We start from the raw sequence: 12,493 nt of genomic DNA, 5'->3' as shown, positions 1-12,493 counted from the left end.
GTTAATTTGGTCATTAGCAGCAAGCGGAGCGTAACACGCATTGAAATTCAGCTGTGGTTTAAAGGGCGTAAGAGAAAAATGATGGTGTTGACGACGATCGCTGCATTGCGCAAGCTTCACATTTGCATGGCACGGGTAACGTTTAACTGGTGGCCGATTGAGCTGGGTTGACTCTCGATGTGAAATGGCAATAATTCACTGTGCACGCGTGTCCGTCCGTTGGCGAACCCGCAAGCGCAGAGAAGCGAGAGAAGTTGTTTGAAAAGCCCAGCGTGATCCGCGCACTGAACCAGTGGCACTTAGTGGTCAACACGAATTGCAGTCGTTGATGTCACCTTTGTTGAGGTCACAATCAAGCGGGAGGTCATTAAGACGAATTCATCATTTGCAGGGCGACGATCCACAGCCGGTTTGGCACATAGGTTTTCATGACAAATATTATCCATGATGCCTCGGTGGCGAGATGTTAACTACTGCGCTTGCCTGGTATGCAGAAGATCGTGGGTTCGATCCCGACCCTGACGCCTGCTGTATATTTGGAATTTGCATGTTCTCCCCGTGGTCGTGTGGATTTTTCTCCAGGTCCTCCGGTTTTTCCCTCCACATTAGAAGCATGCGTTTTGAGAATTTTGCCGCAAATACATTTCCCCACGATAAGCGGCTTGGTTGAGCTATCATTTGTGATAGCGAGGTCGCTTCTGAAAAAGAGCCACATAGCTCATTAGTTTTGATAATAAATGCTTATTAATTTATTTTCGAGTGAAGACGACTGTGCATCGGGTGTCGCTTGCAGCCCAGCACCAATAAGCGGGCTCAACGGCGCATTCAGGAGCAAACCATCGGGGCGAGGTGCATCGGACCCGGGCTTGGAGGGACTGCACCTGGAGACGCTGCGCACAGGTGGCGGTGATGGGGACGAGTTTGGGGGCCGCCACTACTGCCACGCACGCAACACGGATCGCTCGGAGGGAGAGCGCAGGCACGCTCGTAGGAAACTCTGCATCGCCGCCGTGATCTGCCTCCTGTTCATGGCCGGAGAGATTTTCGGTGAGAGCGTTAGAGCGGAGCCGCGGCCTCTCTCACTCGTCACGTCCCGCTGCTGAAACGATTCGTGCGGAAATATTCATCGCACGTTCTGGCATTTTTGTTAACGCAGCCTGCGAAGTCTGCCACATCGTCTGGAATGTGCCGTAATTCATCCTTATTCGGTGAACCCAGAAATGTTGTTTGTGAAGAATGCTCCTGCCACTCAGAATATATGTAGCATCAGAATATTTAGTTCGACTGGAGGAATCCGATGAGCTATGAAGCTCTTTTTCACAGACATCCAGTAGACATCTGTGAAAAAGAGCTCACACCGCCACAAAGTCTACCCCTGTTTTCCTCCCCGGGCCATCACCATCTTGCATGGTCTAGCAAAGCACCAATTGCTTCATCTCCGTGGTGAATGTCTTCTTGGGTGTGTTTCCTACCTTTGGTTGCCACTCCGCATAATTACTCTTGCCCTCTGGCCATCATCCCTACTCGTGACGTGTTCTTCTCTCGTCCACTAAATATATTTTAAACAAGAGCCCGGGTACAAAGCGCGAGCGACGGACGGGAAGACGAGAAACCCGACGCCAGGAGCCCACGCGGCAGGGGAGAGAGAGGAGTGATTGGCAGTGCCGGATTAATTATCCTCGTAGCAAAAGTAGCTACATATGTAGCTACGGGCCCCGCACTTTCAAGGGCCCCGCGCTAAATGCTTTCAAGCTATCAATTCCGGTTCAGTGATTCTGCACTTGCTCTATTACTATAGTACTATTCTGCCTTCAACTTTTATGAACGACCGGGTGTTTAAGGTTAGCGATTTGTCGTATTATCTCGCTGGATAGCAAATGAAAAAATACAATTACTTTACTATGCAAATAAAAAATATGTGTTTTTATATTTACGTGTTTTTTTTATTTAGGGCCCCTTTATAACATAGGCTACAGGCCCCGCACTAGCTTAATCCGGCACTGGTGATTGGGCCCCACTGCCCCCCCCCCCCCCGACCTACTCACGCAGTGGCAACAATCGGGAATGTGGGATTTCTAGGGGAGAGGAAGCCTAGCCCACTCTTCTTATCATTCTACATTATTCTGATCCACGTGCTCCTATTTCTGTCTCACTGGAATTATACGCGTGCGTCCCCTCGTGCGTTGCTGCACACTTTTCAGCGTTCAGGCCACTCGATCACATTCTGAAAAGTTCCGTATTGAATATACATGAGGCTATGACACATTGCGAGTATGCATTGATTTATAAATGAGGCGAGGGGAGGTGCAAAGACTGGAGCTGGAGAAGACCCGCTTTAGATCACAAGCCATGCTGTCCTTCAGAATTTACACGCACACTTATTCTGCTCCATAAATGCTGCTTTGGTCTGACTCGGGTGTTAAATTTAATGCGATCCATAACACGACCTTGCGTGGGATACATCGTATCGTTTTGATTTGCACATTGAGGGATTTAGCTGCTGAAATGCATTTCACTTCAAGCACAGTGTGGACATTAAACTGCAACTCTTACTGTACATCATATTACGGTAGTTATATGAATTGAAATGGAAACACAAGAAGAATGGACAAACGCTGTGTTTCTCAAATGCCAGTCCTCGAGACTCCTTGCGGTGCAGATTTCCAACATAAAAAAACCGATCAGGTGTGTGAAACATGTAGTTGCTGGATTTGCATGTAAATGTAAAAGATTTGGTAATCAAAACTATCTGCAATATGGTGAGCTGTCAGGACTGGAGTTTGAGAAACGACGCACCCAATAGTGCAAAATAGTGGATGCCTTTGAAAGCGTAGGTTTGCACAGCATAGTAATGCGCCCTGCGATAACATCCACAGGAAATGGGTGATAGGAAAAGTGCTAAATAATCCCCCTTATGAAATGTAACCGAACATCTTGTTGCAAATTGTGAAAACGTGCCATGATGTGTAACTATCGAAATGCCCACAGCTAATTTTTCTGAATTAATTCAAAACTGGTTGTGTACTGGAAGGCTAGCCACGATATATTTTTTTGACGATACAATGTAAAATGTAATACTATGACGTGATTGCATTATTGGGTTCCCATAAAGTTATAATTGTATTTTACATTTTGATGTAATGTTTTTATACGTTACTCTATTGCCAGTACTGTATGAATAAAGATTCAATAAAAGTACGCCATTTGCAGTTCGCTCAACAAATCCCTGAAATAAGGACACCATCTAACATGCTTATGAAACACACAATCTGTCGGCTACATAAGAAGTTAATTGATGATTTGAATTACTTAACAGTTTTAACAAATTAGTTGGTTCAAATTATTTGGTGATCCTGCGTTGGTGGCAGTGGCGCACAAGCACAAGTCACAACGTTGTATTTTATTCGTGATTTATTTAAATTATATTTTATTTCTACATACGTGACTTTACCGAAAAAACCAATCAGTATAGTAATTTCTGCAGTCACGAAAGCTTCAATTCGAGATTAAGTCACAACGTGTTGACTTTTTACTCCCCACATAGGTCTGTTTCATCGACACACTTGCTAATATTTTCATATTCTGTGCATATTTCAAGTCAGTTTAATTTCCCCACCTCCAAAGAGATACAGCATTCTCTTTCCAACATACTACGGCACGCACCCTGTATTTAACAATATTTGTTCGCATAGAGAGCCACTATGGCAGCGCTCGCTTGGTTATCATAAATATTTGTAATCCGTAATGGCAAAAAAAATCAAGAAAATAATTTACACCATTGGAACCTCCTTTGCCAGTAGAAAAATATGATAATTGTTTTTTTACCCTTCTATCTGGCAACAAAACCGACATCTTTTTTTTTAGTGCGCCTTTTGGCGTCATCTGCTCCAACACCATGTGAGACTAGGCTCTAAGGAAAGCTGTCTCGGGTGTGGACCAATCAACTTCAAGGACAGTGCATACATTATCAGAGTTGTGTTTTTTGTTTGCATTATGACTGCAGGTATTGTGGTCAATGCAAACATGACTCCTTGTAAAAAAAAAGGTGTCAGTTTTGTTGCCAGATAGAAGGGTAAAAAAAAACAATTATCAAGAAAATAATTGTTGGCATTTCCCACCCTGCGTGGCACTGATGAGCCAACGTTGGGCTCAAGGACGGGCGTGTGCTGTGCTTCAGGGGGCTTCCTGGCGCACAGCCTGGCCATCATGACGGACGCGGCCCACCTCTTTGCCGACTTTGCCAGCTTCTCCATCAGCCTCTTCTCCCTGTGGGTGTCGTCACGCCCCCCCACCAAGACAATGAACTTCGGATGGTACAGGGCTGGTACTGAAGGATTTTTTTTTCCCTGTGTTTATCAAATACAGCGTATTAATGCGCGTATCGTTTGACACGTAGGCTTTTGCGACCAATATAATTATTATTCATAATAAAGTTTTTTTTTGGGTGACATCGCGTCTGTATAAATGTGTTGTTATCCCACCGCCACCCGACAAGCCAACCAGTAAGGTTTGTCACCTAAACAAAACGTGGCAATTAGTTACTACATCAGCCCACCGGTGTGTTGGAGAGTAAATCAACAACATTTACCATCTGAATACGACGTTTTGCTGGTTATTACGTCCAATTTTAGCAAACACACCCGATGATGCTGGATGTAATTTACATGACAAACCTTACCAATTGGCTGTGTCAGGCGGTGGTGGGTTAACGACACATTTATACGCGATCTAACCCAAAAACACCTTTATTATGATTAATAAATCTATATAAAAACACAAATATTTTTCCACAATATAGTCCAAGCTTCGATACTGATATCATATCATGAAATGAACAAAACATCATCTCTGGACCTACAGCATCATTTTGCGCATTAGAGAATCGCCCTTTGCAAGTGGGTGTCACAGAGCCACTTTTGAGATCTCTTCAAGTGGCCTAATCTAGCCAGACTGGAGGCCCTGCACTTTGCTACACATCCTGCTGCAGAGAAACGTTTCTACACATGGCAGGTGAACTTAAATTATGTACTGCTCTGCGTTGGGGTTCTAATTGATATACTCTTTGTTTTTTCGGTAAAGTCACGTAGGTAAAAATTGAAATTAAAATTAATAAAATAATAATAAAAATCACGACGTTTCGGAGGCAACACAAGTCTCCGTCATCAGGTGGGACCGTCACAGCCAGATTTGCTGTATCAGCATTTTTATTAATTTTAATTTCATTTTTTACCTACGTGACTTTACCGAGAAAACTAAGAGTATGAATCCTTGCAGTCACGAAAGCTTCAAATCTAGAATTCGAATTGACAATCTGTCTCAAAAACACAAAATAAAAGATGAGCATAGCAGTTTCATTTTGTGTCTCATTCGTTTTCCTAAAAAAAAAGTTAACCCTTTTGTACTTCCAGAGTTCAATTCCCCGAGTGCGCCACTGTGCTTTGGAATTCCAGAGATCCTTGGAGCCCTGCTGTCGGTGCTGACGATCTGGGTGGTGACGGGAGTCCTGGTGTACCTGGCCTCCCTGAGGCTCATCTACAAAGACTTCGAGATCGAGGGGACAGCCATGCTCGTCACGTCTGGCTGTGCCATCGCTGTAAACGTCATGTAAGTGAAAATGCGAGATTTGATCAGACCCCATTGGCGCCCATGATTGCCAGTTGTGGTTGACAAACGGTCCTTCTTGACTTTGATAAATAAACCGCTGTGGATTTTCTTATCCATGGCCCCTGCTGCTGCTGTTGTATGACTGCCTACCAATGTAATAACTGGATACGGCAGCAATGGGAGATCCTCTTCTTTTTGCAAGCCAGTGGCATGACTATAGATTGTGCAGGCGGTGCAACTGCACTGAGATCCATGGATCAGAGGGTGCCCATCTTCTGGGCTAAGAAGTGACGGTGGGGTGGGAATTGAATACGAATCAGAATCTTTATTTATACTGGAGGAAGCTCTTTTTTTTACAGAGGTCCAATATGTGGACAGGAACCCCCCTTTTCATTCCTTGCACCAGGGGCCTCCCTTTTCATTCCTTGCACCACGGCAAGGAATGAGAGATTTACAAATGCGATGTCGAAATGGGATCTACGCAGACACTGCAAATACCGTACTGGTTAAAACTGTGTTTAGTTAATATCACCAATAGTTCAACAAACGTTGAGGAAATGTTGCATTGTGAATCTGTATAATAACGTAGGACATTGTGTAGTCGGCAATGTTTTGGGCATTGGACCTTCTTCATAGGAGGGCCATATTTTTTAAGTGCTATGAAGAAGGGCCATTTCCTGAAGCGTCGCCGATGATGTGTTCTCCTCTTAAGAGCAGTGTTATTGACGAATACGTGGAGCTTTTTGTCATCTGTAATTGTGTAGCACTGTCAACAAATAACGTGTTTAAATAACCAAAACATGCACGATCTTATTTGCAGTGGAGTGGCAGTTCAGTGATCATCGCACGGTGCAATGACCCCGATTCTCCTGAGTTCAGTTTCTGGCAAGGGTCAACTTCGGTTGCTCATGAGAATCTGAATCAGCCCTAGAACCACCCTTGACCAACCTGCACTCACAGGCGAGGTGAAGTGCAGTGATACAACATGTAGATCCATACAGTGACCTGTCGATTTTAAATTCAGTGCGTGAACCATTTTTCACCGCAGCAGCAATCCGTATGAATCTGTACGGACCCAAATTTCCCCAACAAAAGTTTCACAAACACCTGAAGCACACGGTAAGTGCCTGTTAATGTTCGACCCCAAAAATTATCGTTGGTATAAGAATAGGTTTTACAATTTCTGGAAATGAAACAGGTGTTAAGATGTTAAAACGCCAAACTGAAATCTTTCGCAAGGAATCCTGTCTGCATTAACCACACACATACTTGTGGTGAACATGCAAACAAAAAAAACATGCTCTTGCAATATATGCATCGTCTTTGAAATTGATTGGTCCGCACCAGAGACAGCTTTCTTTAGAGCCGAGTCTCAATCATCGTTGGCTCAATCTTGATTTGGAGCTTTCGTGACTGCAGGAATCCATCCATACTCTTTGGTTCTTTCGGTAAAGTCACGTAGGTATAAAATAAAATAAATCACGACGTTTCGGGCGCAACACAAGCGTCCGTCATCAGGTGGGAAAGCATGGTCTGCTGCTGAGGCAGACGGTTGCACCCGAAACGTCGTGACTTATTTTATTTTATACCCACGTGACTTTACCGAAAGAACCAAAGAGTACCGTTGGCTCAGTCAAGTCTCCACTGCATAGGAACAACGCATTGGTCGATGACTGATTTCAATTCTTTACATTTCTTCTGCCGAATGGTGGTGGTGTCGGTGTTGTTGCACAGAATGAGCTTCACGCTCTACCAGGCGAACCACCTGCACAGTCACGGGGGCGTGACGGCCGACGCCACGGAGCCCAAGCCGCCGACGATGGCGGAAGGCCCCATGCCGGGCCCGCAGGCGAACCCCAGCGTCCGTGCCGCCTTCATCCACGTCATCGGGGACCTCCTGCAGAGCATCGGCGTGCTCATCGCCGCGTGCGTCATCTACGCCGAGGTGCGTCCACGCGGGGACGCGGTTTGTTTTCCGCGAGTACAATGCTGACGTGGGCACAACGACAGCGGCTGGAGGTGCACTGTTTCATTGCTTTTATGGCTTTATTTTGGTGATTTTTGGAAAGTTTTTCGGTTTGGCCATGTTTGTTTGTTGTAGTACAGAGTTAGACTGATGGCCTTGATCTAAGTTGTCTTGTGGTTGTTGTTGTTTGACTTGCATCCCACTGGGATTTTTGCACACAGTGTTGGTGTACGGTGCTTTTTCTGCAATATTTTGCTGTCTTTTCTTGGATTTTATGTTTGCACATAGTCACTTTAAGATGTTTTCTTGTTCATGTTTTTGTTTTTTTGTTTGTTGCGGTTGCACCCGATTCAAGAGCCGAATGGCTCACAGGGCTATACCTAATCAATGAAACTTGAAAGCTTGAAACTTGAAACGAGATGGGAAACTCTATTTTTGTTCGAACTGCTTGTTGCGTTTAGTTTGTTGTCCTTCCCCCACCCCCCCTGCAACCTCTGATTAGCACGATTGGCTATGTAAGGTGTGAAAGAAGTTCAACGTACACACAGCCCTTAGTCCGTCCACTGTTGGATGAGGGCCTCCCTACGCCATGCGTGTCTTGGAGGTGATTGGACCTCACCTCGCGAATGCTGATGTGTAGTTAAATGATAACAAAATAAAATAAAATTATTAAAAATACTTACTTACCTATGAAACGTGTTTATACGTCCTCTCCGTATGTATTTTTCCGTAATACATTCGCGAACGTTGGGCCAACGTTGTATGTTTACTGGGGTATGCTTCCTAGACATTAGATAGAGAAATTAAACCATAATTGAAATTTAAATTTAAATCGCTAGTTTTTACCGAATATATATATAAAAAAAATACATTTACATTGTTAATGTATTTAAAATGCCCGTAAAATTACACGGAATAATTGCATGGTACGTTAACCCATCTATGCCATCTGTTCTTTGCTCTCCAGCCTGAATACAAGATTGCGGATCCCATATGCACCTTCGTATTCTCATTCTTTGTCCTCTTCACGACGGTCACCATCTTGCGAGACGTCCTCCTCGTGCTCATGGAAGGTGGGCAATCTCCACGCACACTGCCAGATGTTAACGACCTCGCCCGGTACACAGGCGGTCGTGGGAGCTCATGGCGCAGGCTCCACGCCAGAGGTCGCAACCGGGTACCCGATACCCGTACCCTACCCGATACCCGGCTACCCGTACCCGGCCGGGTACGTGTACGGGTACCCGTTTGCGACCCTGGTGCGGCCGGGTACGGGTAGACCGTGAGTCACTGGTGAGCAACTGTTTGTCACTCATTTCCCAACGTCTTGTCTCTTCTCACAATTCAAGTTCCTAGAATCAACCCACCCGCGCCTGCAACATGGCTTCATCCCAGAGGTCGCAATCAAGTACCTGATACCCGTACCCTACCCGATACCCGGCCGGGTATCGGGTAGGGTACGGGTACGGCCGGGTACGGGTACGGGTACCCGTTTGCGACCCTGGTGCGGCCGGGTACGGGTACGGGTAAGGAATCAAAACCCGTTTGCGACCTCTGCTCCATGCACACTGCGAGATGTTAACTACCTTGCATGGTATACAGGAGGTCGTGGGTTCAATCCCCGACCCCGATGCCTGTGTATTTGTAGTTTGCGTGTTTTTCTCTCCCTGTGGTCGCGTGGATTTTTCTCCGGGTCCTCCAGTTTTCCCCTCGACATTCAGAAACATGCGTTTATATATGTTTACATAAACATTCCACATGATAAGCTACCTCGTTGAGCTATCATTTGTGGCCAGGTCGCATCTGAAAAAGAGCTATAAGGCTCAGTGGACCTTACCCCCTCTCTCTCTATTTAAGGCCTCGACACAGAGGCATTGGGTCTCCTTGTGTCTATGTTGTGTGTCTCTCTGCTTGTGTGTCTGTCTGTGTGTCTCCGTGTCTGTGTTGTGTCTCTCTCTCAAATTTAGTTCGACCTGATGACGGTTGCTTGTGTTGCAATCGAAAGAAGTATGTTTATTCAACCAAAGAGTAGAATAAACATAGTTTTAAATAGTTGTCTGCACAGCAGGTATTCTGTGAGAAAGAGCTTCGCAACTCATCATATTCTTAGGGTGTAAATACAAATCACTTTGAAACGCACCGCCAACGCCACTATATTTAAGATGTGAACTTCCAGCAAAGACAGAAGATTTATTTTTCTTCAGACACTTAGCATCAGTCAAAGGTGTAAAGCCATGAAATGGGGGTGGGGGGGGGAATTGGACAGATTCCACCGTGAAGAAGTTTTGAGATTAAATTAAATCACAAAGTAATGTCGATTTATATATCATTGACATGTGACCGTTTCGTAAAGCGCTGTACAGAAACAGTAGGATCATTTGTTTTGTAGACACGGCGGCAGTCAGTCATAGGCAGTCTTGAGTTTGAATTGATCAGAGGCAGGGGGTTGACAGCGCAGACGACTGGAGGAAGGGAGTTCCAGACAGTGGAGGCAGCAGAGGAGAACGAGCGACCTCCCTCGGTATGAAGGTTGCCTGGGAAAGTGCAGAAAGTCTTTGTTTCTGGAGTGGTGAGTGGGGTGAGTGGGGTAGAGTGAGATGAGAGGAAAGAGGTAGAGTGTGTAAAGGGGATTAGAATGAGCACATGGAAAATCTTGGTTTATTATTTAGGCTTTCTGATGAATTGTTTAGGTTTTCCTAAATAATAAAGGTTCTTATTCTTAGGTTTTTTCGGTAAAGTCACGTAGGTAAAAATTTTAAATTAATAAAAGTAAAATAAAAATAAAATAAAAATCACGACGTTTCAGAGGCAACACAAGCTTCCGACTTTACCGAAAAAACCTAAGAATATGAATCCTTGCAGTCACGAAAGCTTCAAATCTAGAAATAAAGGTTCTTTCTGGGATAGGTCGCGTACTTATAAATGTGTCGTTAAACCCGCCACCACCCGATGCAGCCAATTAGTAAGGTTTGTCTCATCAACAAAATGTGCCAATTAGTTACTACATCAGCCCACCTGTGTGTTGGAGAGAAAATTAAACAACATTCACAATATGAGTACGACCTTTCGCTGGTGATTATAACAGCCAGCATCATCAGGCGATTTATCCAGAAATATGAATAAGTCTTCCTGTTTAGGTAATAAATCTCGGAGTAAATGTGATGTCATCACTGCAAGCCTATAAGGTGTGAAGAGCAGAGGGGGGTAATGTAGTCATATAAATTGCAACGGATCATGTTAATCTGATAATATTCCGTACCTATTATTGGTTGGGTTATTCACAGTTAATCAACATACAGTGGAATTATTTTAAGTGATTGTGCAGGTACTCTTGTATGAGAATGTAGGCACCCAATAACAAACATCTGTTTTAAAGTTTGTGCGCAATGCGTTACGGAGAACATCACCTTGCGCGTATTTTTTATTATTAATTCCCATTCTGCATTCCAGTTTCATTCGAGCATAAAATAGAACAATAAATATTAATCTGAACTGCTGCAATTTAATGAAGTGCTTCATGGCCTGTCAAGCTTTACTGTGCTATATAGGCTATCCAGCTGCTGCTGTGGGAACGTAATTCACATTTGCTCATTGGGCCATGTAATACCCTATTACGGGGTCTGAATCACTAAAGGGTATAAGGGACACTTCCAATCCCCACTGTTTCAGGTCATGAATGAATTGAAACTGAATGCATCGATGTTGGACGTGCGGTACCCCTCCTCCCCCCCACCCTGCATTACTATCAATGATGTTGTAAAATGAAGACTGGCAATAGAATTACGATTTGCATGGTCCCCATGATAAAGCCACGAACTAAAGAGTCTGCGGATTTACCGATTGTGGATATTTTCAAGAACGTAACCCCCGCGATATTTGTCTCCTTCCTGGACACATTGAAACTTACGTAAAAATAATGTTTCTATTTTAGGTTTGATAAATATAGTCGCTATTTTACTTATAAGATAATCATATTATGCATTGAAATATGTTACTTAGCAATTGTAATGCGCATATTTAATGCATATTAAATGTCACAGTTATTTAAAAAAAGGTAAAACCATATTTAAAATGTTGCCACTTTGCACATTTCCCTTAAGTAACGTTTATTTTAATCCCTATTGACACCACTACAGTCAATTATCCCCAAGTTAACAGAGTCCCACATGTGACATTTGAATTGGGCAATTTGATTGAGGTTCTGCTGTACGCAACACTATATTTCCAGGTTTAACTCTTTCTTTGGCAACTATATTTGCCTCGCCCAATTGTAATTTAACTTTATCGCTATACCCGACCAACAGATAGTGGGGCTGTATTGTTGTAGTACGAGTAATTTAGTTGAACACGTAGTACGAGTGGTTTAACACGTAGTAACACGGTTTTCGTGACCAACAGCTTGACTTCGCCACAACTCTGGCGGTCCGCCTGATGAAGCTGGTTGTAACTACTGGCGAAACGTCGTACTCAGATTGTGAATTGTTGTGGCTTGGCTCTCCAACACAGCGGCGTGCTGTACTAGTATACTACACTATACACTACTATGCACTACACTATACACTACACTATACACTACACTATACACTACTATACACTACTATACACTACACTATACACTACACTATACACTACACTATACACTACACTATACACTAGTGCTGTACTAGTGACGAATTGGCCACGTTCTGTTAACGTGACAACCCTTACTAGTTGGCTGTGTCGCGTGGTTGCGCGTTTAACGACACGTTTATCTAACCCAAAAAAAAAACTCTTATGGGTGATTTTGGTCGCGAAAGCCTACGTGTTATGTGTGATAATCATTGTTCCATGCCCAATTGATTATTTTTGCGAACCCCAAAAAAAACCTGTATTCCGACTGATTTAGATTACCACTTTTTTTCTTGGTCACCTCATGCCGTGGTT

At 43.9% G+C, this 12,493-nt stretch overlaps 1 protein-coding gene across 3 annotated transcripts in view; it reads left to right on the top strand.

Annotated features, from left to right (window-relative positions):
• The window catches only part of LOC144722385 (proton-coupled zinc antiporter SLC30A2-like), a 43,752-nt gene that overhangs the window by 21,323 nt on the left and 9,936 nt on the right, over positions 1–12,493 (top strand). For all 3 annotated transcript variants that reach the window (XM_078600615.1, XM_078600614.1, XM_078600613.1), the window contains 5 exons: positions 794–1,047; positions 4,178–4,324; positions 5,451–5,604; positions 7,339–7,549; positions 8,538–8,643. In XM_078600615.1, coding sequence (XP_078456741.1) covers positions 794–1,047; positions 4,178–4,324; positions 5,451–5,604; positions 7,339–7,549; positions 8,538–8,643 — 872 coding nt within the window. The remainder of the gene's footprint in view (positions 1–793; positions 1,048–4,177; positions 4,325–5,450; positions 5,605–7,338; positions 7,550–8,537; positions 8,644–12,493) is intronic.

This window comes from Lampetra planeri, chromosome 14 (genome assembly GCF_965212315.1).
Source record: "Lampetra planeri chromosome 14, kcLamPlan1.2.h2, whole genome shotgun sequence".
In the NCBI taxonomy this organism is placed as follows: Eukaryota; Metazoa; Chordata; class Hyperoartia; order Petromyzontiformes; family Petromyzontidae; genus Lampetra; species Lampetra planeri.
Note: the sequence above shows the minus strand (reverse complement) of the source record. Positions and strands in the feature narration are given on the sequence as shown.